Below are 26,611 nucleotides of genomic sequence, written 5' to 3'. Positions count from 1 at the left end.
GCCCGCGGGCCGCGATGCCCCCCAGTTCTTCCGGTGGGCGTGGCCTCCAGGGCCATCCCTTCTCCCGTGGGAGGGGATCACCAGTCCTGATGGGCTTAACGACTCGGTTAAGGTGATGGGCTTGCTCGCTGTGGCTGTGTGAGAGGTATGGTTCCTGCAATCCTTTCTCAAGAGGTGTATTCACTTCCCAGTCTTTTTTGGCAGAATTTAGGGGCCTCCACTTAGTTCTTTCTTTCCCTTCTACGTGGAAACTCCTACACATCCTTTAAGACCCACTTGAAGGTCGGTATTCCTGGGAATCCTTCCTTCATTCCCCCCGTTGTTCCCACCTTGTTCTGTCAAAGCAATTACTATATTGTAATTCCTAATTTGCACGTTCCCTTAAAACGATAGCTTGAACATTTACAAAAGTCACTACTGTTCTTCAAAAACTTCATTTAAATACTATTATATCATGAGGATGTGCCATAATGTATTTATATAATCCAGCTTGGATACTTAAGTTGTTCCTAGCCATTTGCTAGTGTAAAAACCTTATAATGAAAATTCTTATCTATAAATCTTCAAATAAATCTCTTCCCTGCTCCTTTGAGGTGGATCCCTGGAAGGGAAATTAATAGGTCAAAGCAAAATTTTTTGAGACTCTTAGTCCTTGTTGCCAACTTTCTTCCCAGAAAGGTACCACAGGTACCAATTTACATCCCCACAGGCAGGGCTTGAGAGCACCAATCTCCACCTGACTTCACTTCCTGTGATCTCCTATAGGAGGCAGTCTTTCCACCACTTATAATTTACGACTTCTTAATTTTGGTGTTCTTTACAGAGGAGCACTCAATGGCTTCCATTACATGTGATTGAAAGAGCTTTGTTATTTCAATAATATTTCTCTGTTATACCTCATGTGGCTTTTATCACTCTCTTCCCTTTATTACGGTCTTCTGTGCACATTTACATCCTCTTCTAGGTTTTAAGTGGTAAATCAGTATCCATCCCAAGAGATGTGAGCCATCCGAGTCAACTAAGGAGTCCATATGCTCTAGGCACAATGACCAGTGAATTAACAAATTTATTTCTGTAGATCTGTGATCAGCGTATGGGGTGGGGATGAAAATCTTTGGCATCAACCACCCAGTTACCCGGTTGATAGATTCTGGGTAAGAGGAGTTTATAGGTTAATCACCTAAAGCAAAGGAGCTGAAGCTGACAATTTTTTTTTTTTTTTTTTGGTGGTTCGTACTAGGATACATTTCCCTAGCTAACTTCCAGCCTTTCATCACCATCATGGTTGTCAGGACTAGCAGACCAACCATGCTGTTTCTTTACCCTGGGGAGACAGGAGAAGGCACCAGAAGTGCAGAGCACTTACTTTCCAGGCCCCGCGTGGTCTGGCCCCCACCTCTTACTCTAGCTGTGTTAAGCACTGTTAAGCATCACTGTTGTGCTTGCTCTGGTCTCTGCTGCACTGCTTTTCTGTCAGTTCTTTGAAGACACCATGTTCCTTCCCACATCAAGGGCCTAAGTCTGCCTGGAGGATTCCTTCTCCGGCTATTTGCTGAGTTCTCATCCTTCTAGGATCTCAGCTTCATGTATCCTCAGATAGGCTTTTTTTTTTTTTTATTTTTTTTATTTTTGAGACAGAGAGAGACAGAGCATGAGCAGGGGAGGGGCAGAGAGAGAGGGAGACACAGAATCGGAAGCAGGCTCCAGGCTCTGAGCTGTCAGCACAGAGCCCGACGCGGGGCTCGAACTCACAGACTGTGAGATCATGACCTGAGCTGAAGTCGGACACTTAACCAACTGAGCCACCCAGACACCCCCCACCCCCCCCCCCTTTTTTTTTAAAGTAGGCTTCATGCCTATTGCAGAACTGGCTGGGCCTAAACTCACAACTCTTGAGATCAAGACCTGAGCTGAGATCAACAGTCGGACATTTAACTGACTGAGCCACCCAGGCATGCCATCCTCAGGCCTTCTAAATTGAGTTCCACTTCTCTCTCCCTACCTCATAATACCTTCACCATGATTTGTGAATGTATGTTTATTTGTGTGTTTATTTGTTTAAGGTCTGCCTTCCCTAGTACAAAATACAACAAATACAACTCTGTGAAGGCAGGGACCTTATGTTTGTTCACTGTTGTCTCCCCAGCACCTAGAGCCATGCCTGGTTCACAGCAAGTGAGTTAATGATTTGTTGGATGAGCTACAGTAGGGGGAACCCTCTGCTGGTGCAATGTCGGCCTAGAGGTTGAGCCATAGCAAGAATTCCCTAGGGCAGAAGCACTTAGCTGGGGAATTGGAAGACTCAGTTCCTCTTTTCCTCATATGATCCTGGACAAGAAGAGACATAAGGAGGTAAGAAAAATAAGGCAGCAGGGGAGATAGTATTGGTGATTCTGAGCTCCTTGTTTGTCTTAGTCTTCCTCCAGTTTCTAACACAGTTCCTGGGATATCGTAGGTGCTCAATGAATGTCGGTAGGTTGAATGAATAAGCAAATGTTGTGTGTCTTTTCAGAGGTACTTTAACCTAATAATATCTTTTGATTCTCACAGCAACCATGAGAGGTGCTGTGATCACATCCCTGCTCCATAGTAGAAGTGAGCCCGGAGAAAGAGGGCAAATTAGGTTCTGAGAAGAGTTAGTAAATATCTTCCAGATCTTGCCAGAGGCTCCAGAATGTTATTACTTCTTATCATTGCCCTCTGACATTCTAATTAATTCTAATCATAGTTTGCTGGCTCTTGAAATAGCCATTATCTTTAAGTCTTCTGAGCCTCTCCTCTGAATGAAAAGACACTGCAGCCAGCAGGCTGCAGAAATGGGAATAAAGCAGGTAAGAGCCTGGCATCCTTCACCTCTTCACTTTGCCTTCACCTAGAAACAGACCCCTTGTGGCTCTTTTTCTCTGCACATGGTCTCTTCTAACACCCAGTACAGTACCAGGAAGAACACACAATCCCAGAATCAGAAGCCTTAGACCTTGGTTTTGGCTCTGGCTCCAGTGAGCCGTGTGATCTTGAACAAGTCACTTAATCTCTGAGATTCTTTTCCCTCTTCTGTTAAAACCTGTGCCTCCACAGGGTTGATGTCAAAACCAAATTAGACTTGCTGTAAAAAGAACAGAAAAAACAAAAAATAACTATGCTAAAGAATGATTTCAAACTAAAACCTTTTCTAGAATCATTTGCCCTTAAGTCACTGATCTTATAGTTTACTATCTCACAGAGCCATTTGGTCTCTCCTGGAGAAAACCAAGAACCATCCCTTATTTACCCACAAACAGCTAAAGTTTTAGTCATATAGCTGGAATACCCATATACAGACAGACAGCAGACATTGGCATATTTATACCCAAAATATCATGCTCTTGAGCATATGCAGTGGGAGAGAGAGATCATCATTTGTCATACCCAGCCACTAGGTTCTAGAATTGTATAGTTTTTGAGCTGGAAAAGACCTCAAGTCTTAACTCCCATCTAATGCCTTCATTTTGTAATTGAGGGAAGTGTGGCCCAGAGAGAAGGATTGACTTGCTCAGAGTCAACCAGTAAGGTCCAGACCTAACCTAAGTCTTCTAAGTTAAGTGTCTGTGCTGTGACTGCTCCTTATACACACCAGCTCCCTTCTCACTTTAAAACTGAGGTCTAGAGAGAGATCAAAGTTGTAGTTGACATTCACCTCCCTTCATGATGTCAGGTAATGTCCTTCTTTACCTCCCTCCAGTTGGAGGCTTGCTCACTTCATGTGCCCAGAAACATCATTGGCCCAGTTTGTTTGCCTGTCGTCCCTGGGGCAGACAGCCCGGGGTGGGAGGTGGAGGGCTTCCAGCCAGAGAGGCTGCTGCATACCCCTGTCCTCTGTGCCCAGACTGCAGACCTAAGGGCAGACTGACAGAGCACAGCCACCTCACCTCTACAACTTTGATAGTAGTGTGTACCTCTTAGGGTTGTTAGGAGGACTAAATATTTAATTTGAACAGTGCTTGGCACATGGTAAGTGCTGTGTTGTCATTGTCATCGTCACCACCATCATCATCATCCTTTCCATCTGATCACCTCCCAATTTTGTAAAGAGAGAAGCTGGTTTTCATTTTGTTTCTGGGAAGAAGGGAAAACTCAAGATCCTTCCTCTAGGAAGATTTGCAAATTGTCATTCTATCCCCTTTCTATATCCTTCTCTCAGCCTCTTAGAACCCCATTTCCTTGTTTCCCTACGCAGTACCCTCATGCTGCCCTCTCACTATCCAAAATATCCCTGCCAGGGCTCCCTAAACAGTCAGAACTCTGAAATTACCTGTCTCACTTCTTCTCCTTCAGTATTTCTAATAAAAACTATTACCTCCATAAAATGAGCTCATCCCTAAGGGCTAGGTGGAAAGCAGTCTGATTAAAACACTATAATTCAGTGGTGCCTGCCTGGCTCAATTGGTGGAGCAGGCAACTCTTGATCTTGGGGTTGTAGGTTCGAGCCTCATGTTGGGTGTAGAGATTACTTAAAAATAAAATCTTTTTTTTTTAATGTTTATTTTATTTTTGAGAGAGAGAGAGTATAGGTGGGGGAAGGGAAAGGGGGCAGAGGATCTGAAGCAGGCTTTACACAGACAGCAGAGAGCTGATGCGGGGCTTGAACTCATGAACTGTGAGATCATGACCTGAGCCAAAGTCAGGCACTTAACCGACTAAGCCAGTCAGGCACCCCAAGATTGCAGTTTTTAAATGGGTAAGCAGAGAGAGGTGGTAATGGTGATATTTGAATCAAGACCTAAAGCAGGTCCTCAGGTGGGTCATAAAGACATCTGACAGATTGCATTACATATAGATGAGGAAATGCAAAGGTCCTGAGGTGGAAGAATGCCTGGTATATTGTAGGACCTGCGTGAACGCCACAGTGACTGGGGAGGGAGGTGGGAGTAATATGAAATGAGACAAGGGGCCTATAGGGCTTTGTAGGCAATTGGAAAACCTTTGGCTGGTACTGAGTGACGTGAGGAGGTGATGGATCTGGCCTAGGTGCCTAGTCACTGGATTGAGACTAGATTGTAGGGCAATAAAGGTGGAAAAAGGAAGACAACCAAAGAGGCTACTGCAATAATCAAGAAGATAGATGATGGTGGTTTGGACCAGGGTGTGTGCAGGATTTGCTGACAGATTGGATGTGGGGTGAAAATAGAGGCATCAATGGTGATTCTAAGGTTTCTGGCCTAAGCAAATGAAAGGACAGAGCCACCATGTTCAGACATGGGAGGACAGCTGAAAGAAAAGGTTTGGGATGGGGTGACAATCAGGAATTTGGTTTTAGACCAATGAAACTGGAGATGCCTATTAGATGTTAAGGAGGTAAGGTCAAGTTGACATTTGGGTATTTGAGTTTGAAGTTCAATGAGAGATCTGGGGATCATCGTATAGATGCCATTTTATTTTTTTAAGGTCTTTTAATTAAAAAACTTTTTAATGTTTACTTATTTTTGAGAGACAGAGAGAGATAGAGACAGAGCACGAGTAGGGGAGGGGCAGAGACAGAGAGGGAGATACAGAATCCAAAACAGGCTCCAGGCCCTGAGCTGTCAGCACAGAGCCAGACATGGGGCTTGAACCCGGGAATGGCGAGATCATGACCTGAGCTGAAGTCTGACGCTCAACCGAGACACCCAGGCGCCCCCTTTTTAAGTTCTTTGAAATAGAAAATTAAAAAAAAAAAAAAAAAAGAATGGCACAGTGATCCCCCATCTACCTACCATTGAGCTTCAACAACCATTGTTTTCTGTGGTTTCTAGATAGTATTTTTAAGGCTTGAGACTAGATATCTCTATGGGAGTGTAGAAAGAGAAGAGGGTGACCAAGTCCTGGACCACTCCAGCATTAAAGGGTTGAGAAGATGAGGAACAAGCAAAGGAGACTGAAAATAAACAGCCAGTGACGTAGGAGAAAAACCAGATTAGGGTACCCTGGAAGCCAAGTGAAGAAACAATTCCCAAATAAAGGTGTAATTACAGTCTGATAAATGCTGAGGAAGAAAACGAAGCGTGCAGTGAGAATGTGTAACATGAGAACTAACGTAGGCTGGGGGTCAGGAAAGTCCCCCCGGAGGAGGTGACATTTAAGCTGCAGCCCTCGTTCATCCTGTCTATCTTCAACTAAAATCCTGCTTTCTCCAGCTTTCTTCCACTCCCAACAACCAGCTCCTTTTTCCTGGGATGGCTTTATCAAGGACTGTGTGTCAGCCACTAGGGGGCGCTTGGGACACCGTGATGAGAAAGGTAATTCCTGCCTTTAGGGAGCTTGTATTCTAGTGAGGAGACGGAGGAGCAAATCATTTTGTTTCAATGTGCTGAGTGCTGCCAGCGCAGAAGCACAGCAGCCCTTGAGAGCACCAGAAAACAGCACATAACTCAGCCTGGTGGGGAAGCCCGAAGGGCTTCCTGGAGGTAACACCTGAGCAGAATTTGGATGCCCTCTTTACCTCTGCCCATACCTTTCAGCCTGGCTTGGACCTTTCAAGTGTTAATTAACCCCTTGCCTGCGTGCTTGGATTCCAAATCTCGTCTGAGATCTCAAGCCCAGCCTAAATCCTGGCTTGAGGGCTGGACTTTGCTCTCTTTCTCTCTCAGTATGAACTGGTCCAGGCTGGGTTCCCTGAAGCCGCCTTCTGACCCGTTCTCCCACCCTCTGCTCTACCACTGACCTATCCTCCTGGGAAGTTCCAAGGGTTCCTGTCTCCTTCAGCCCTTTGGGCCTCAAAGTGGCCTAAGGAATCTCCTTAGGGAAAATTGATACCTGAGGCAGGACAGGACAGACATTAAGAACATGTGGGTAAATCAGTAACCAAAGACTGCAGAATAGAAATCTCTTGCAATCAAGTTAAAGCCAGGAGGGGGAGGAAATGCACCTATCTTGTTCATCAGGACTCCTCAGTTACCCTAACAAAGTACATGGCAAGAAATAAGTGTTCAGTAAATGTTGAATGAATAGTTCTTACAAGATTTCAGTTCCTTACAGCCAGCCCTAAGCTGCCCTTCTAACCCCTGCATAATTTTCCTAGCTCCTAACCAGGTGTAGAATGCCTTTCTCAGACCTGGCATTCAAGAGGACCCTTTGCAAAGATTTTCATAGGGCCACTTGATGGCTCTTTGAGAAACAGGTGCAAGCAGTCTCTTTCGCTGCCAGGCTTTTCTTGCGTAAATTTCCAAGCACAGGCAACTGTTGGTATTCTCCCCGCTGGTGCCCTCGGTTTCTGGAGGCGGCACGTTCCAAGGCCCAACACCTAGGGAGCCGCACGGCAGAGGGCAGCCCTGTAATCCACCTGCTCCCACGCTTCTTTCCCCGCCGCCTGCTCGCTCCCTGCCCTGTGGCGGGGCGGGCGTGTGCCGGCGTCTGCGCCCCCTCTCGGGAACCTGGGACTGCTGTCTGCGCACTGTGGACTGCCCAGGAAGGGAAATCCCCCAGAGGAAGCCATTGTTGTTAGGTCCCCTGTTGTCGTCATCTGCTGAGGCACGGCTAGAAAAAGCCCCTTCCCCGCCCAGGGGTCCGCTGTTTCTCCCCATTCTCGAGCTTGCCTGCTTGCCTGCCCCGGCTGCTTCGGGTGAGGCTACAGCATCCCATCCCTGGAGTGCGCGGTGGCCTCTCCGCATCCTACTTCCGGGCGGGGGGGGGGGGGTGTCTCAGAAATGGGGAAGCCCCAGGCCCGATTCAGAGTTTTGAAAACCGACGGCGCCAAGAGGGACGTGCCAGGGCCCTGACCCAGCAGGGCTGGGCTTGAGTTCCACCCCGCTCTAACAAGGACCTACAAGGTGACCTTGGCTGGTGGCTTCCCCTCTTGCTATCTCAGTTTGCACCCCCACGACCTTAAGAAGGAGCTGAGGCCCCACTCCTCTAGGGGAGGTTGGAGGGAGAAAGGACCCCCACCCTCACTCGTGGGCTTTGGCCTGGGCCTTCCGTGGGGAGTCTGGGGGAGGGTGCTCTGGCCCTCGGCGCGGCGTGGGTGGAGACGCGGCGCTGAGGGCTAGGGCAGACCCTTTGGTTCTAACGTTCCGCACCGTTCCCCGGAGCACTACGCTCCCTTAGCGCGCGCCGCCCGCAAACCTTGGCAAGGGCCTCACTCTCCCCCGCCCGAACAGCCAGCCCGCCGCCCAGTTTGCCTAATCCGTTCAAGCCTCACCTCCTCCGCGAAGCTCTCCCGGGTTAACCCCATCTCTTCCAACCACTCTATCTGGCACGTGCTCCTGATGTTTGTTTGATGGTTTATTTGGGGGTGTACACGCGGTCGCAATGTTTGGGATAATAACGGGGCTAGGTGTCTATTCCCAGAACCCTACATGACGGACCCCCCAGTGTGTTCTTCATGAAGGGTGCCCATTGATTAATGGGTTTCTCTGCCGGACTCACCAACCACTCCCACCCTTCACCCTTCCCCTTCCAAGCTCACTTTTCTCCCTCCTCCTCCAGACTCTTCACAGAGTGTCACAGCTTGGAGGGCACACTGCAATCCCCACCCCCATTTCATCCTACAGTGGCCGCAGGTGTGAGGGGCAGAGAGCATTGAACGTTTGAAGGTTTGACTCCAGGCTTGGCCACCCACTTTGCTGTAAGTCACTCCTTCCCCTGGGGCTTCCGTTAAAATGAGGCAAAATGAGGTAATGCCCAGCCAGGTGCTAGGGATTCAGAGGTAAAGAATCACCTGCTGACAAGCTGCAGCTTCACCTCCAAGAACAGTGGCTTGTGACCAGAGAGGTGGCATGGCTCCTTCCTCCTCCGGTTGCCCCAGCCTGAGTGACAAGACTGCGACGCGCGCTCTCTTCAGTCGCCAGCTCAGCGCCCTGAACTGGAGAGGGAAAGAGGAGGGGGCTCCAGTCCCAGCCTTTTATTCACCAGCTGCATGACCTTAGATGCTTCTTCCTCGGCAACTCAGTTTACTCATCCGAAAAATAGGGATAGTAATGGATTGGAGGAGAGCAGGAAGCTTGTCACCCAATGTCTCTATAAAAATAAATGATAATGAGCGGTACAGTGCTTGGCAGCAGATTTTGCTTACAAATTCCGACCCCACATCCTCCACAGAGGGGTTTCTGGCCGCAGTCCCTGGAGTTCTCCCGGATGTGTCACTGCTCACCCCACACTTTCTGGTTCTCTCGAGCTGGGTAATAATGGACCCACACCTGTTTCTACCTCCGTGTGGGGGGGCTGAGCGACGACCCCGTGCAGGCTTGCAAGGGGGGATGTTCCTTAGAAGACGGTTGTTCTGGAGGTGCCTAGGCTTGTGGAACACCGCTCGGAGCCGGCAGGCGGAGCTTGGGTGGGGGCAGGGCTAGTTTACCCAGGGGGTGGGGCTATAGAGATAAGGCGTTGTCTAGAACCCTGCGGGGGCGCAGAGAGCTCGCGTCGCCCCCACCTGGCTCTGGCGCCTGGAAATGGGGCCTTGGCAATGGGGCGGGGCTCCGGGGGGTGAGGCTCAGGCTTGGGGGAGAGGCCCGGGAGCCTGAAGGCGGGGCTTGGGGAGCTCGCCCCACGCGGGGCGGGGCTCCAAAGGCCGCGGGATCTGCAGTTCGGACTCCCCGCGCCACAGCCGCTGCAGTTCCCTCCACTGTGGTGGCCCCGCGGCCCTGCGGGGAGTCCGGGGGTCGGCTGGACGCTCGGACTTGGTGCAGAGCCGGCCCCGCCTCTCCCTTCTTCAGTGGGGCCTAGACGGTCGGGGCCGCGGTGACATGGAGCCCTCTCCTGCCACAGGGGGCTCGGAGACCACTCGCCTGGTGAGCCCCCGGGACCGCGGCGGCGCCGGTGGCGGCCTGCGCTTGAAGAGGTAGGACAGACCTGGGCCGGCCCTCGGCCCGGGGGCGCCACCCTCATGCCATCCGTCCATTTCGTTTGTCTCTTTCTCGGGGCGGCCCCGGCTGGCCGCCCGGGCGCACCGCAACTCCCTCAGCTTCTCGGCGCCCGGCTCTGTCCTCTCCGGCTACATAGCCAGCACCCCCCGACCCTCCCAGCAGCCTGCTTTGCCTCCTCCCGGCCACCTTCTTTTTCTCGGTCCTGCAAAACGGCTCCCCGGCCGGTCCCCCAAGCCTCCGGACCTCTCTGCCGCCCTCGCCGCATCTGACTTCTCCGCGAGTAACTGCTCCTCCGTCGGGCTGGAGTCCGCGCCCGGTGCCCCGATGTCTGCATTGCTCCAGGGCCCTGGCAGTGGGAGCACCTCGCCTCCCAGGCTTCGGAGCCCCCGCTGCAGGCCCCTGGCCCTTCCCTCCGTGCGCCTCGGGGCGCCCCCTCCAGCCATGGCCAGCTGTGCGCACCCGGGCCATGGGCCCGGGCTCCACGGCGGTTCTTCCCGGCCCCTGGGGGGCGGCGGCCGCCGGGAAGCGAGGGGGTGGCAGGGAAGGAGCAGGTGCGGTCTGGGCGGCAGGGGGTATTCCCGGCTCCGCACAGACGGGGCCGGGGGCGGCGAGGTGTGAAATGAGGCGCGCGGAGCGGCCGGGACAGCGGGCCGGGGGCGGCCGGAGAACCTCCTCCGCGTCCCGCCGGCCTCCCGCGCCGGGCGCCCGCCAGCTCTGTCCGCCTTGTCCCTCAGAGCGGCCGCGCCAGGCCCATCCTGGCCACCTCCACTGGCCATTTTGTCTGTTGGCTGACCGTCCGTTTGTCTCGGAAATTTGACAGGCTCTCCGGCTTTTCCTCTTTCTTCATTTCTCATAATCGTTCTGTTTCCCTCCGAGCACCTTTCCCTTTGTCTCTGATGTGATGCCTCTGTGTTTCTCGCTCTTTCCCTGGGTGGGGGCCATAAACCTGAGTGGGTGAGGGAGTGGATGAACAGAAGGGAGGACAGACTTCCCGTCTGACTCCTTCCTGCAGGGGCCTGCAGACGTGGGCAGCTGTGGGGACTCCAGCCCAGGCACTGGCGTCTCTTCACCTATCCTTTTGATTCTGCTTCAGGCCTTTGTCCCCTGCCCACACCCGCCCCCTCTAACCCTCCCCTCTACCCCACTATTACTTGTTGTTTGTTGGGGGTTTCAGAGGGCCAGCAAGAGAAAACTGCCTTGCCTTTCCTTCTCTCTAAACAGCATGTAGACAACCCCCCCCCCCCCCGCCAATACCCACACCAACAATGAAGCTTCTTTTTTTTTTAATGTATTTTTTTTTAAGTAGGCTCCACGCCTAATGTGGGGCTTGAACTCATGACCCTGAGATTAAGAGTCGCATGCTCTAACGAGAGAGCCAGCCAGGCACCCCAACAATGAGGCTTCTTTAGTGCCCAATTCATGCATAACAAAAGGGAGCAGCCTGTTGATGGGTGGCTACCTTGATGACTAGCTACTCTGTGCCTTACAAAAAAGGCATCTTGCCCACTGCCCCAAAGCCACGCAGCCTCTGCTTGCTATCCAGACCCGCATCTTGGACTCCCAGCTCATTTTCATTCTCATATGACCATTAGTCACCAAATCCTGCAGTATTTTCTGAAAGAGGCTCTTCCCTACCTACCTGCCCCTCCCCTAAAGTTCTCTGGAGGGGCTCTGTGGCTTGATCTATTCTGGATTCTTCCATCTCCTCTCCTCTCTCCCTCCCAAGCTAATATACACCAGCAAGGTCATCTCAGGGCTAGGGAAGGATATATGAAATCAATCAGTATATCTCCCTTGATGTTCCTTTGAGCCCTCACTTTCCTCCTCAGCCCTTGCCCTGGCTCCTGACACTTAAAACTCCCAGCCACTTATCTTGTCATTGGCATTCCATGTGTCCGGAGCCCCTTCTTCACCTAGGTCTTGTGTTAAACATCTCTCCCTCTGTGACGTTCTCCTCACCCCCGTTACAGTCCATCATTCCCTGCCTGGTGCTCCGAAGTCCTTTGTTCATAAATCCCCCTGGTCCAAACCCCTCCTTGCCTAGTAAGTCATTTGTGACACATCTATCTCCCCCACTAGACTGGGCTTCACTATGTGTGCACTGCCTGGCCACCTGAGTCCTGGGCACCCAACTATGTGTCTACCTCATTGAAGAATGAGGATGGATTTCAAAGCCACCCTCGCCTCCTTGTCTCCTCTGGAAACACACCCAGAATCATACACACCAAGATTCTAAGTCTTGGAAGAAAATTCCGAGAAACTAATCTACCTGCCAGCACTTGAGTTTTCCCTACCAGCACCAAATGTCCCCCCCACCTCCCTCACACCTCAGTTCACCCACTTGGCAGAGCTCTCCCTAGCCAGAAGGCCCCAGGCATCCCTCCTCACTTTACTGCTGTGATCACATTTCTATCTGGAGCCTTCATTTTCACTCATGGGTATTTTTGTCACACCTCCCTGAGTATTTCTAGGACTGTGTTTTCCAGTTAGGTTCTTTGTTCTGTGGAAGGTTCTGGCCTTGTTGGGGTTCAGGTTGGGTAGTACTAGGGTTGAGAATTGAGCCAGAATGAGCCTAAAACTCAGCCCGAGCTCAAGCTCTGGCATCCCAGGTGAGGACCCAGCCCCGTTCACTTATCAAGGGAGGCTTATGGCACGATACAGTTAAGGCAGCCTCCACTGGGCATTTATGGTCAGACTGAGGTCCAGCTAACACGTAGCAGACTCCAGATCCACCGCTCCTACCACTGCCTCCCCATCCACAGCAGTCTGTCCTTCGTCCTCCCCATGACAACCTCAGTGTGGAATCCGGCCACTAGTTCTCTGTGCCTGGATCCTCAGACTTTTTGGGTCCCAACATTCCACCTCCTCTGTTTCTTTCCTTTTTTTTTTTCTTTTTTTTTTTAATGTTTATTTATTTTTGAGAAAGAGAGTGTGAGTAGGGGAGAAGCAGAGAAAGGGGGAGAGGGGATCCAAAGCGGGCTCCATACTGACAGCCTCGAACTCACAAACTGTGAGATCATGACCTGAGCTGAAGTCAGACACTCAACCGCCTGAGCCACCCAGGCGGCCCTCCACTCCTCTCTTAAAGGGCCACATTTCAGCTGCATGTCTAGATAGAGAAGGTGAAGGATCTGGAGTGGAGGCACGAGGAGATGGGTCTGGGAGAGAGGCACTCAGACCAGGATCACGTGCTTCGTCTGGCCTCACACTTTGACACCACCTGGTCATATTGCCTCTGCTTGGCATGTTCACCCTGTCTCTGTCAACACCTTCCCCATCCTTCAAGGCCCTTCTCTTGGTGCCTCCTTCAGTGGTTTCCCTGGTTTCTCTTGGACTCCTCTACCCCTCTATCCTCTGAGCGCTGATAGCACTTTGTTTTAACTGCTCTGATGGCGATAGCTACCTTCTGCTACATATCATAGTACTTAGGTACACATTTGTTCACCAAAAGCTCCCAGAGATCAGCATGATCCTGCTGACTTTGTGTGCCTTATGGTGCCTATCAATTGGTTATGGTGGAGTCGGCTCTCTACCATGAACTAGCTGTGTGGCCTCCATGTGTCCTCTCCCTCCCTGAGCCTCAGACTTGTAATTTCTGTAATAAAATGTTAGACTAGACTACCTCTATGGTGCTTTGCAGCTGTGAGATTCTGTGGCTCTGCGTATGAAAGGAAAAGGGCAGCTGGGATCCGAGCTGTTTGCTTAGCCCCCATCCCTCATGTGGCCCTCTGTCCTCGAGGCTCCCGGGTTTGAGCAAGCCTGGGGACAGACAGAGGGAGTGCGGGGCCATAGCTGATGAAGGCCCTCTGGGGGACTGAGGGCCTGGGAGTGAGGAACAGATTCAACTGTAGTCAAGCCCCAGGTTGAATTGTGCTGCCTGCCTCAGTCTCTTCACAGAGCCCTCGGAGCCCCTCCCTGAGGAACCTAAACCTGAGGAGATGCCCTTCCACCATTGCCACAGGGACCCCTTGCCCCCGCCGGGCCTCACCCCCGAGAGGCTGCAGGCGCAGAGGCAGCTGTGTGCGGCCTGTGCTGTGTGCTGCGTCTTCATGGCCGGGGAGGTGGTCGGTAAGTTGGAGAGCAGCTCCTCCGACCCCATCCTCTCGACACCTGCCTCGGCCGCTCTCCACCCAGAGAGAGCATCCCAACAATATTCCTGGGTGGACAAGCAATGGAAGGGATGGCTGGGGTGGGTGGGGAGTTGGGTGCCCGGGGCTCAGGAAGTGGGAGAGGGTGAGGGATAGCACCGAGGGGTATTTAGGGCGAGGTCTGGGGGCAGAGGGCCAGGGCTGGCCTCTCGGCATTAGCTAGTCTTTTTAAAGTCCTATTTTCTTGATATCAAAATGTGTCATTATAGGAAAACTAGAAAACGTGGGTGAGTGAAAAGAAGGAAATAAAAACTCCCTGTAATCTCATCCTCAGGGAAAAACACGGTTCACATTTTGGTGCACGTCCCCGCAGTATCTTTCCGTGCTTGTACACACACTACCACGGAGCATGATATCTTCCAAATGGACCCAGACCGTCCATTGCTTTGCCCTTGCAGGTGGGTATTTGGCACACAGCCTGGCCATCATGACAGATGCAGCCCACCTCCTGGCGGATGTGGGCAGCATGATGGGCAGCCTCTTCTCCCTTTGGCTCTCAACCCGTCCAGCCACCCGCACCATGACCTTTGGCTGGCACCGCTCAGGTAAGGCCCTGCGTGGCCCAGTGAGCCTCTGATCTTACCAGAAGGTAACTCCTAGGGTCCCGGGCGGGTCTCTGATAGCTTGTCTCCCCCTGCAGAGACTCTGGGGGCTTTGGCCTCCGTGGTCTCCCTCTGGATGGTCACTGGCATCCTCCTGTACCTGGCCTTCATCCGCCTGCTGCACAGCGACTACCACATCGAGGGGGGTGCAATGCTGCTGACCGCCAGCATCGCAGTCTGTGCCAATCTGCTGTACGTTCCAGCATGGAGCAGGCACCATGCGGGGTTCAGGGCAAGGGGTCCTCCTCCAGGGTGGGAGAGCTGGCTCTCTCCCCTCCCCAACAGGCATGCAACACGCACACACGGTTCTCAACTGTCTGCCCCAGGGCTGCCTGAGAACAGACAGGAGAGAGACCTAGACGTCAGAGTCAGTGGACATTTATGAAGGGCCTACTGTGTGCCAGCTGCTCTGCGGGGGGGCTTTCATCCAGTACTGTCTCATTTAAGGCCCACAACCACCCTATGAGGTAGACTGTGTCACCCTTAGTGTACAGTTAATGAAATAGGTCCCAAGAAGTGGTCGGGTGACTTGCCCAGGCCACACAGCTGTTCAAGTAGCAGGGTCAGGATTTGAATCCCTGTCTCCTGCACCATGTACGGTATTTTTTCCCCCAGGCTGCACGATTTGTCTCTCTTATCCAATGCTCTCTTCTCCCCCGGGTTGGGAAAACAGGGAGACAATAGGTGAAGAAAGGGCTCCTGGGGAGGTGAGTTGGAGAGCCATGGAAATAGGGCAGAGGAGGCCAGGAACAGGCCACCTGGGCTGAGCTGCTCTGCTTCCCCCTCAGAATGGCCTTTGTGCTGCACCAGGCCGGGCCCCCCCACAGCCACGGGTCTAGGGGGGCAGAGTATGCACCGCTGGAGGAGGGGCCGGGGGAGCCCCTGCCCCTGGGGAACACCAGCGTCCGGGCAGCCTTTGTGCATGTGCTGGGGGACCTCCTGCAGAGCCTTGGGGTACTGGCCGCCTCTGTCCTCATCTACTTCAAGGTACTGTGCGCGCAAGCCTGCCCCAGCCTGCCTTCCCCAGCTCCACATCCGGCCCCTCCTTCCCAGGACCCTTGGCCTCCCTCCCCACCGACTCCCAGCTCCCCAGGTCACGGTCCGTTCCCCTTTAGCAGGGCTCTCAGGGGCCTCTCGGGTCCTGTCTTTCCAAGACACCCCTAGATCTTCCACTGGAATATTCCTGCTTCCTGGGCTTAGAGATCTCTTTCTCTATAGCCTCAGTACAAGGCAGCTGACCCCATCAGCACCTTCCTCTTCTCCATCTGTGCCCTTGGATCCACAGCTCCCACCCTCCGAGATGTTCTTCGTGTCCTTATGGAAGGTAAATCAGATGCCACTCTCCCTGCCCAGGGCCCTCTCTGATCTCCCTCCAGCTCTGAGCCACCTCTCTTCCCTGAAGAGAATGTTGGGAGAAGGTCTGGGCCCTGGGGCCTATTGCTAGAAGGAGGATTCAGGCACCGGGGGAATTGTGGGGGTTAATGGTAAGCAGGTACAGGGTAGGGGAGGTAGAGTCTGGTGGGGGGGCTGTCTTTGGGCAGGAGTGGCCCTGGCAGTAAGCATGGCGGGTGCTGTTTGCAGGTTCCCCCCGAAGTGTGGGGTTTGAGCCTGTGCGGGACACGCTGTTGTCGGTGCCAGGAGTCCGGGCAACTCATGAGCTGCACCTGTGGTCCCTTACGCTCACTTACCATGTTGCCTCCGCACACCTGGCTATTGGTGAGTCCTCACTGACCCTAGCCAGTTACCTCCTAGAAACAGTCCCCCATCTCCCAACCCCATCCCCCACACTCCCCTTCCAAACCTAGGGAGGTAGCCTGAATTGCTGTTTCTGTCTCTTTCTTGATCTCTCTCACACACACATGCATGTTGGAGACAAGGAACCCTGGACAGGGTGTTCTGGAGGGGAGGTTTCCCCCTCTCTGAGGTAGTGCAGAGAATCAGCAACCCTTTAAAAGATCATTAGTACCTGGGTGGCTCAGCGACCGACTCTTGATTTCGGCTCAGGTCACGATCTAACGGTTCTTGAGATTGAGCCCTGTGTGGGGCTCCACAATGAGAACGCAGAGCCTGCTTGGGATTCTCTCTCCCTTTCTCTCTACCCCTCTCCCTGCTCATGCACACACACACACACACACACACACACACACACACACACTTTCTCTCTCTCTCTCTCTCTCTCTTTCAAAACAAATACATAAACTTAAAAAAAAAAAACAGATTACTAGTACCAATAGGTCTAGTGACAGGGCACAGTTAGGTAAGTTATGACAATGGGGTAACATGGAACTATTCAAAATGATGATTATGAACACTGTATGGCAACTAGGAGAAATGTTTATGGTATAAAGCTAAGAGAAAAAAGCTGAATGTAAAATTATATCTACATTATGATTCAACTATTAAAAATATATATGGTGACTCACAAGCTGACAAAGGATTTTTGAGTTTCTTCCAGATGCAAGAAGCAATCAGAGACATGCAATTTGGATGCCAAAAATATTATACTTTGTAGGATAGTTGATGGTAACTCTAGAGGGACAATGGGAGAAAATATTTAACATCTGGATTGTCTTGGAAAGTCGGGTACTATGGCTGCTGAAACATACAGCTGCGTGTTAATAGTCAAAGAGCCGAAGAGAATAGAAAAATAAGAATGGTTTGGTGTTTTAGCCTGGTAGCATGGTTGATTAGGGGGTGAGTCTCCCCAACCTTTTCTTTGGCATTTTTATGCTGTTCATACAATACAGAAAGAAAATAAAGCTTCTCATTCAAATCTGGCTTTAATGCTGTGCAAGCCATTGGGTCCCCCTTCACCCGGCCTTATCTTGGCCCCTGCCTGATTCCCGACTCCCCTGGGAACCTGCTGCCTCTTATCACTCTCCCACAGACTCCACGGCCGACCCTGAAGCTGTCCTGGCTGAAGCCACATCCCAGCTCCACTCCCGGTTTGGATTCTCCAGCTGTACCCTGCAGGTTGAGCAGTACCAGCCCGAGATGGCCCAGTGCCTGCGCTGCCGGGAGCCCCCCCAGGCCTGAGCCGAGGCCCTGCCCTCACCCCACTGCCAGGCCCTGGCTCAGCCCTGGACTCTCAGTACCTGCCTCCCCGCTCTCCGAAAAGGGACAGAACTGGGCCCATACCCCTTCCTCTCTCCCTCCTTCCACCTGCCGGCGCCCCAGCCCCCAGCCCCAGTGGGCAAGACCAAAGTGGGTGTGGGGGGCGGGCAGGAGTCAGGCTGAATGGGAATCAATTGGTGGGGGTGTGTAGAAGCCCCTCAGTCCCCACTCTATGGTCTGGGGAGCACAAGCGTCCTCTCCATGCAGTTCATTTATCTGTGTGGCAGGCTGGCTGGCTGGCTGGCTGGGGGCATCTGCCTGTCTGTGTGCTGTTGGTGTGCCTATGCCTGGGGGAGGTCAGCAGGGGCCCCCTCCCCACGTGGCCCTCGCTCTGTCTATGCAGGAGCCCCAAAGCCCGCACTTTGTCCGTGTGTTCTAGCCCTGTGGTTTTGTCTCCGTGTGTGTGTGTTTCTTGGTGCTGTGGCCTGTGTGTCTCTGTGCCTATGTGGCTGTGCTATAGTCTCTCTGAGTCTGCACCATCCATGTGTCCTTTTGGGGGTCTGTCTGTCCATCCCTCTGTTGGTGCTGTGCCCTCGGCTATCCCAGAGAGAGGGAGGACTCCGCTGCAGATCCACCAATAAACTTGTGTCTAACTGCATCTCTCAGCCCTTGTACTGACTCCTCAGGAGGGGTGAAAGGAATCATGAAGCCACAGTGACCTTCCTTCCACAGCCCTCCCACCTCCTACCCAGCCCCTCCACCCTCTCTACCCTCCAATATCCATTCCCATGTAGGCTAAAACCCTCCAGTCCTTTTGTTACCTTCCCTTACTTCACAGCCTGGGTCGCTGGCTCAGGGAGAGGCCCCACACACCACGGGGCCTGGTTGCAGGAGAAAGTTGGGAGGCAAGGAGCCAAGGGATCTTGGAGAACCGTTCCTAAAGACTCCTGCAGGCACCATGGCCTCAGGCTGGTCATAGAGAAGCTTTGTCCCTTCGGGGGATGGTGGTTGGACCACATGCTGCTGTGGGCCTAGTTCCTGAGCTGTATAAGCTGTCAGGGGGAGAGGCCCTCATCCTGAGACCAGTTTTGGGCTGTGGACACCAAGCACCTCTTTTTAAAAAAAAAAAAAAAAATTATTTTGGGGAGAGCACAAGTGGGGGAGGGGCAGAAAGAGGGGGACAGAGGATCTGAAGTGGGCTATGCGCTGACAGGCTGACAGCAGAGCGCCCAATCCAGGGCTCGAACTCAGGAACTGCAAGATCATAACCTGAGCTGAAGTCAGACGCTCAACCGACGGAGCCACCCAAGCACCTCTTTTACAATTATCCTCCCTTTGCCTTTAAGAATCATATATATATTATTATTGTTGTTGTTGTTTATTTTAGAGAGAGAGCATGGGTGGGGGAGAGGGGCAGAGGGAGAGAGACAGAGATGGAGAATTCCAAGCAGGCTCTATAGCATGGCGTCTGATCTGTCGTGGGGCTCGATCCCACAACCATGAGGTCATGACCTGAGCCAAAACCAAATGTCAGATAACCAACCAAGCCACACGGGCGCCCCTAAGTATCATATATTTAGACAGATTTAGTCTTATAAACCAAACTTAAAGGATTATTATTACTATTAAGGCCTCCCTTAAACTTAAGGGATTGTGGATTTTCTCTTTTAAAAATCACACTCTTTGTGCTTCGATTTTAGATCTAGTGCATTGGATCAGCAGTTCACACCTTGCGACCCTAGGTTAATACAATTCCAGCCTGAAGCAAAGAAACAGCATTTTCATTAGCCCGTGCATATTTCTGCAAGGCTTTCCTCCGCGTAATGGAAATACCTTTATTATAAAATGATCTTTCTTTTATTATTATAAGAGCAATATATGATTGCTTTAAGAGTCCAACAAAGGAAAAGTGTATAAAGTAGAAAGTGAATGTTTCCCCTATTATATTACTCCCAGAGGTAACTGCTATTCAGTTTGGAGTCTGCCCATATTTTTATGTATGGACCAACAGTTCTATGTAATAACATAGATGGGATCACTTTATAGGTGAGATCACGTAACCTGCTTTTATGACTCAAACACACGTGCTGGATGTATCTTTCCATGGCAGTACATACACATTTCATTGCTTTTTTTTAAGGTGAGGCTTTTGGACTCATTGAAAATAGGTCTCCCCACTCTGATCTCCAACTGCACTCCCCCCACCCCCCACCCCCACCCCAGGCTGGGTGAGTCTCGGCTGGCCTGCTGTCCTGTGTCAGTCAGGCACGGGAGGCTGGGCTGAGGTGAAGGGCTGGCAGTCCATCACACTCGAGGATGCCCCAGCTGCTCTCCATGCTTTGCTAGTTCCTGATACTTTCTCATTTTACGTCTCATTGGTTACAGGCCCCAAGCGACACGATGGGGGTGGGGAAGAGTGAGGAAATGAAGGGTGGGGAAAATGAGGACTAGATTTTCACCCTATGACCAGCCTTGAGCTCAGCCCCACTATATATCACAATGCTGGGTTCCTTTGTAGGGGAGGGAACACAGTGTTCAGGGTGGAATGAGATTTCACAAAGGATGTGGCCCACCTCTGCCCCACACCCTGGCGAGATGAGGAAGTGGAAGCTGAGGCTTAGAGAGGGAAAAGAACTTCCTCAAGGTCACCCAGCAAGTGACAGGGGCAGGAGCAGAACCAGGGTTCTCACTCCCACTCAGGCCTCTTTGAAGCTCTTGCCCAGTGGAGCTTCTCAGCAAACCTTTGCTCAGTTTCTTTTTCAGCAACCTGCTGCCACCAGCATGGCAGATCCTGGGGCTCTGGACTCAGGCTTCTTGGTTCTGCCTCAGCTTCTATTAATACACTGGTCCTGCTAACCTCTCTGTGTTCCTGCCTTTGTAATTATAAAAAGAGGAATTACATGGTAGTGTGGATGTGAAGGTTCCTGGTATATAAAGGGCCTGTAGGAATAGGTGTTCTTGGATGGAATCCAGGATGCAGGGGTGAGAGAGATTTCAGGGGAACAGGGTGGCCCAGCACCCTAATAGCAGGGATAGGAGCCAACATTTACTGAGCTTACACTGGTGCAAGGCACCATAGACCGCTTTACCTCCACTTTACCGATGGAGAAACAGGTGTACCTGCCCGGGGTCCTGCAGCTAATAACTGTCGGGGTTGAGATGCAAATTCCGTTCTGGCTGCTCTAAATCTCCAGCCCTTTTACGCACCACCCTCCCTTTCCATCCATCTCCCAGCTTCAGGCTTTGCTCAGTCAGGGTCATGGAAGGACAGAAGGATCAGGGGCATTCTCCCTCATTCATACAGCACTCTCCAGGGAGTCTTGGAAACCCTTATCTGCAAGAGCTGCCCGCATCCCCCCCATTATCTGCCCAACCCACCTCCACTTGCTTATCCAGAACGTCCTTTCCTCTTGGTGTCCTTCCCTGATGATAAAATATGTGGTGGAGGGAGAGGTGAGGAGAAAGGGCTTGCCGGGGAGGCATGAGCAAGAGCAGGGCTGGGGAAGGGCCCATCCATCAGTTCAGCCCTGGCAGCACTTTACACAGCTGGTTAACCAGGGGATGGGAGGGGAGACGGCCGCCTGTGAGGCAGACAGGAACCAGAAAAAGATGGGGTGGACAGGGGGGAGAGAGGGACAGGCCGGGATGCTGGAAGTGCCATTGTCAGAGCGTTCGAGAGAGAGAGAGAGAGAGAGAGAGAGAGAGAGAGAGAGAGAGATGAGACCCAGCAGTCAGAAGGAGAAGCCAGAATGGGGGTGTGTGGATGTGGGGAGGGGGCGTGGGAACATCCGGGCACATGGGGAGGCCCCGCCCCCTCACTGTGAGGCTCACCTGGGGCCCTCTGGGCGGGGTGGGGCAGAACCTCTCTGTCCAAGGGGAAGGCCTGACGACCCAGCGGACCGGGGGAACTGCTTGTCTCGGGCCGGGAGGAAGCACTGGGTGATAAATTGGTATCTTCCTCCCTCTGGTGACCCTGCCGTCTTTTCAGGAACTTCAGTGAGCTGGGAGCCCACCCCGGCCGCCTTTAGCCAGACCATCAGAGGGAGAGCAGCGCCCCCCTGCGGCCCACGCTATGATAGCAGCAGAGGCGAACAGACCAGAAGACTCTGGAGGGAATCTCAGAATCAAGGCTAGTTGGGAAGAGCCCTCACCCTCTTCAGGGCAAATTCCCCCACCCCTGTGGAGAACTGCAGTTAGGGAGTTTCCTTTGTACTTGAAGGACTCTTTATCCCCAACTCTGGGAGTGCCCAGAGACCTCGCAGTCCCTGATCTGAGCACCAGAGCCATCCCATCACCACTAGATCAATATCTTACAAGGGGTGCTGGGCAGTGGGGCAGAGTCTGAGGTGATCACGAATGGTCCTACGAAGTGGGCCCTGTTGCTCCGTCTAGTGAGAGAAAGTGGGCGGGGAGAATGCCCAGGAAGAATAGGCCCAGGGTGGCCAGACCTGTGCCTCTCTCCTTCAGTCCCCACTCCCTGCCCTCTCTCTGCCCCAGCCTCCCTCACCTGCTCTCTGGCTACAGCATCCTGAAGCCCCAGGAAGCAGCTCCCACTGGGCCTGGAGAAGCTCACTCATAGAACAGGTCCCCTTGTGTCAGAGCTGACCCTCTGCACTAGTCACCAGTATAGAGGCCCTGGTGGCCACTCTGGGAAGGGCACATCCCATGGCCGCTCATGGGCTATTCCCCTCCTACCCTCCTGCACCAGATCTTCCACTCCCTGGGGAAGACTCTCTGGTCAATTCCTAAGTGGGTGCCTCAGGAGGGAGAGAAGGAAAGTGCAGCCAGCAATGTCCTCTCTCACCTTAGCTTAGCACTCTATGTAGGTTCCTTTTCCATTCTTAAAAGGAAACATACAAGCTTCCCAGAATAGAACAGAAGAGCCCTGCATGGGGGTCTCCAGGTGCATCCCTTGTGAGTTTTTCTTTCCAATCTGGTGCTATGCCCATGGCACCTGGTTCCCAGGGCTTACTGCCTGACATCTTCTCTGACCCAAACAGTCTGAACATTCAATTCCAGTCTCTTGTTCTCTTTGGCTCAACTAAGACACACTATAAATTTTAAAAGGACTGGAGCCAGAAGCCTAAAGAGAAACCAATGGAACCAAACCCAGGAACTAAAAGACAGCTAAAGCTTACCAAAATAAGCAGGTTTCGGGCCCTACAATAGCAAACTTGCTTTCCCTGGCCCGGAGATTGCCTCCCTGTTCTCCTCCATCCTGCCCACCTGCTGCACCAGAGCAGGGTTCAGATCAGGACTCGGTCACATGGAACTTCTGGGAAGCACAGCGATGGGGTGAGATTGCTTGGTAAATCGCACACCCCCCGGAGGGAAGAAGGCACTGGCTTTCCTTACCTTTGCCTGGCACTTAGTAGATACTCAGCAATAGGTGTTGCTGGATGGAAAGATGGTAAAAAAAAATGGACACAGGGTCACACAAAGCCTATAAACTGCCATCTTAATTCCCTAGGCTCCTGCCCACGAGCCAATGAGCCTTACAAGCGGACTCTCCAGGGTAAATCTGCACCAGCATTTGGTGGTAACTAATCAGATGCCTCCCAAAGAGGAAGTAATTGATATTTCCAGAGTCCTCCATGGTGGGTGACATGCCTGTCTCTGGTCCTGCCCTGCACATTGCTTCCCCAACCCTACTACAAGCTCATGATGTCTATCTTTCCATTGAGCCCCACTCGGTGACCCTTTTATTACCCTCCTGAGGATTCATCACAGCTTTCCCAGCTTTTTCTGGACCTTTCGGGTCCTAATGCCACACTCATCTTTCCTTACCTCTTGGCAAATGACCTCAGCTTCCAGACTAGTCCCTCATTAAGCCCATGACATGTAGTGTGCACCTTACAGCCACAAAGCATCAGAGTAACTACTGTGACCAGATCCCTGCCCCATTGACCTACTGCAGGATCTGATCCGCTGACATCTTGCCCCACACCTCACACACCTGCAACCCTGGGACTCTGAGGGCTTTCTTCAGAGTTCTTCTCCACACTTTCTAAGATTCTGCTCATTTCTCCTTGCTCTCATTCTCTTGGTGAACTAATACAGAGATACATATTTGAAGAGCTTCGATTACCTTTCTGTTAATGATTCAGTCAACAAATATTTATTGAGCCCCTGTTATGGACTCAATACTCTTCTTGGTGCTTGGGATATATTAATGAGTAAGGTCGTTAGGTAAACACATATTTACCCCAACTTGCACGTTGCCCCAACTTCCCAGCTTCAGTATCTATACATCTCCATATATGTCCCACAGCAGCTAAAAAGTATCATGCCCAAACAGAATTCATCCTTCCCTACCCCACATTGGCTCTCTGATCTACATCAGCCCTCATTCTCCCAGTCTCGAGGTCCCATGCCATGGAGTCATTTTCTAGTCTTTCCTATCCTTAGTATTTTCGTATTTTCTAACACTCAGACCCTTTTCACCCGTCATTTGCTTTTAGTGCCATAGCCTTCTAATTGGCTTCCCCGACGGTGGACTCTTCCCGATGCTGTTGCCAGGTTAGTCTTCCTGTGCACTCCCTTATCCTAGCAGTCATTGCACCACATCTCCTCCAGCCAGTGTCCCCCCTCCCCCCCCCCCCCCCCCCCCCCCGCCACTGTCTATGGGATATCGTTACACAATTACAGACACCTACAATGTTACCCTGGGAATTCCCAACTCCACGCTTTCAACTGAAGCCCAAAGCTGCACCGACTTGCCATGGTTGTAGCTCAATCCTAACAGGTAGGAATAGGATGAAAGTGGCAAAGCTCCAAGAAGACCTATTTTGAGATTTTCTTCTTCACTAGGGTAGACAGTGAAGAGTTGGGGAAAGTGACTTTGCAATGATAATGAGTGAACACATTAGGTCAGGCCTTTTTTTTTACAGCACAGTATATTTAAAGGGTTCATCCAAAAGTAAAAGTGAAAAAAAAATGTTAATATTTGTAAAGTGCTGGAACAGTGCTTGGCACATAATTAGAGTTATGTTAACTTAAAAAAAAAAAAAAAAAAAAAAGATCAAATTGCTTAAGTATCTCAGGAGCCCGGAAAACTTTTAACTTTTTATAGTTAATGATAATCACATGGGACATACGAAGTTTCTCAGTGGATGTGGAACAGCCTTAGATATATTTTGTTTAAAGGACTGTTTTTATTCTTTGCTGATAGCTTCATTTATTGCCCAATGTACCAAGATCTTTCTGGTTGTAGGGAAAAGAGGTTTATTCAACTTGGAGCCGTGTTATGATCAGGAGAGTCAAGGAAAGGAACAGAGCGGGAACACCTCCCACCACTTAGCAACTGAGTAGAACGTGTATGCTGCTTGGCAGCAAAACCTGCTTCTCCTTGAGGACGAGGCTCCGAGACGGAGTTCTATGGGAATCTGTGTGTGGCAGATTCCCAGGTACTTGGGAAAATAATCTCTTGACGTGTCTGAATAGCCTAAGGAGGGTAACCGGAGCTCTAGGAAGGAGAAGCATTCTCCAAATGATATTCTTTTCCAACCAACAAAGTCCTCTAGGCACCAGAGGGAGAACTGGTCAGGGTCAGGGTTTGGGAAGCCTGGAAGGATTAACATTAGCAGGGCGAGAGGTCTCAGCTCTCCAGGAGCAGATAGAGTCATACCTAGTTCCACCCTCCAACAGCGCCTGTGGTTACGAATTCCTGTTTCTGTTGGAAAGCACACCCAGACCTCTCGGTCTGGTCTGTCACCCTCATCCCTAACAGTATGAAGCAGGTGTTCCCTGTGGGGTCCGGGTGTAGCCCTTCACTGTGCCGCAGACACAGAATTGCCACTCCTATGTTCAAGCGGTGCTGGCAGTAGGATTCTCTTCCCACCCAACCTGCCCTTGCCTCGGGCAACAGCCCCAAACCCCACTCCATGGACAGAAGTCCAGGTTTGTGCTGATCTCTCTTCTGAAAACTGGCTCCCATCTTAGACTTCTTTCCTTGTTTAGATTTGAATGGCTTGTCTCTCACACTGGTTTTGGATGCCCTTAACGCGTGAAATTCCTTTTCCTTCTTGCTAGAGGAGAGATGGGTTTGGAGTTAAGTGGTCCTATATATGAATCTTAGCTACGTGACTTTGAGTAAGCCACCCAGGGACCTTTCAGAGTTCCTACATCTGTAAAATAGAAAGTTGGTGTGAGATTACATGAGAATATGCGAAATTCTATGCTCACACCGTTTTCAGAAAATGAGTGCCTTTCTCACTTTCCCATCTCTGTGACGTGCTAAGAGCTGTGTGTGAAGTAGGTTCCTCTTGAATGATGCAAATGCAGTTTAGACCATCATGTGCCAGCATGCGGCAGTCCGACCTGTGGTAGTCATTGGATGCCTTACTGGCTAAGAAGCCTCAAAACTGAGGGTGAGAATTCTCGTTTGTTCTTGTACTCTCACTGCACATGGTACTTTGTACGCAGGGGGTGGAGTCTCCTGGATCAAGAAATTTCTTGAATGCTGCTAACGTGCATGGAATGGAATGGAACAGCTCACGTACTTTGTATGATCCACAGAAGCCCTGAACCGCAAAGACACAGGAGTTACTCCACCTCAGTCCCCAATCCCACAGTCTCTAAGCCAAGTGCTCTTCAGCCTCCATAGCGTCTGCCTGTGTCCCTTGTCCAGTCTGGAACGTCCAGCGTCAGCCAGAGGCTCCCAGGGATAGTAGGTGGGAGGGGCTCCTAACAGTGATGGTAGCTGAACTCCAAGGCCAGGTTTTGAGGACGCAATGGCCACCCCAGCCTCTGAAGGAGAGAACTAACCAGACAGAAGAGAGAAGAGTGAAGGCCTCACCAGAGGACCCAGCTGTTTGGCATTCCTTTTCCCATAACTCAGAACTCTGAGTGCAACTTAATTGAGGAAGGACACTGGACACCCATCAGTGCAGCACTCAGCACCAACAGAATAGCACACCCCTGCCCAGAACCCCAAAGAGCCACGACTCTGAAAATGCTGAGCCCCGCTGCTCAGCCCCGGCCAGAGCAAGAG

The 26,611-nt window shown here is 51.7% G+C and overlaps 1 protein-coding gene across 2 annotated transcripts; it reads left to right on the top strand.

Moving 5' to 3' along the window:
* The first annotated feature begins 50 nt into the window (after nucleotides 1-50).
* SLC30A3 (solute carrier family 30 member 3) lies at nucleotides 51-18,277 on the top strand. Of its 2 annotated transcripts, none has more exons than XM_058682854.1 (8): nucleotides 51-145; nucleotides 13,702-13,883; nucleotides 14,362-14,508; nucleotides 14,604-14,757; nucleotides 15,354-15,552; nucleotides 15,784-15,889; nucleotides 16,147-16,281; nucleotides 17,453-18,277. In XM_058682854.1, exons 2-8 carry the CDS (start codon nucleotides 13,754-13,756, stop codon nucleotides 17,599-17,601), a joined length of 1,020 nt encoding a protein of 339 aa, XP_058538837.1. In that variant the 5' UTR covers nucleotides 51-145; nucleotides 13,702-13,753; the 3' UTR covers nucleotides 17,602-18,277. The 2 variants fall into 2 exon arrangements, with proteins under 2 accessions (XP_058538837.1, XP_058538835.1); XM_058682852.1 differs by lacking the exon at nucleotides 51-145 and adding an exon at nucleotides 9,497-9,790.
* Nucleotides 18,278-26,611: the final 8,334 nt, after the last annotated feature.

Source organism: Neofelis nebulosa, chromosome 9 (assembly GCF_028018385.1).
Source record: "Neofelis nebulosa isolate mNeoNeb1 chromosome 9, mNeoNeb1.pri, whole genome shotgun sequence".
In the NCBI taxonomy this organism is placed as follows: Eukaryota; Metazoa; Chordata; class Mammalia; order Carnivora; family Felidae; genus Neofelis; species Neofelis nebulosa.
The sequence above is the reverse complement of the archived record's forward strand: the minus strand, read 5'-3'. Positions and strand labels throughout refer to the sequence as shown.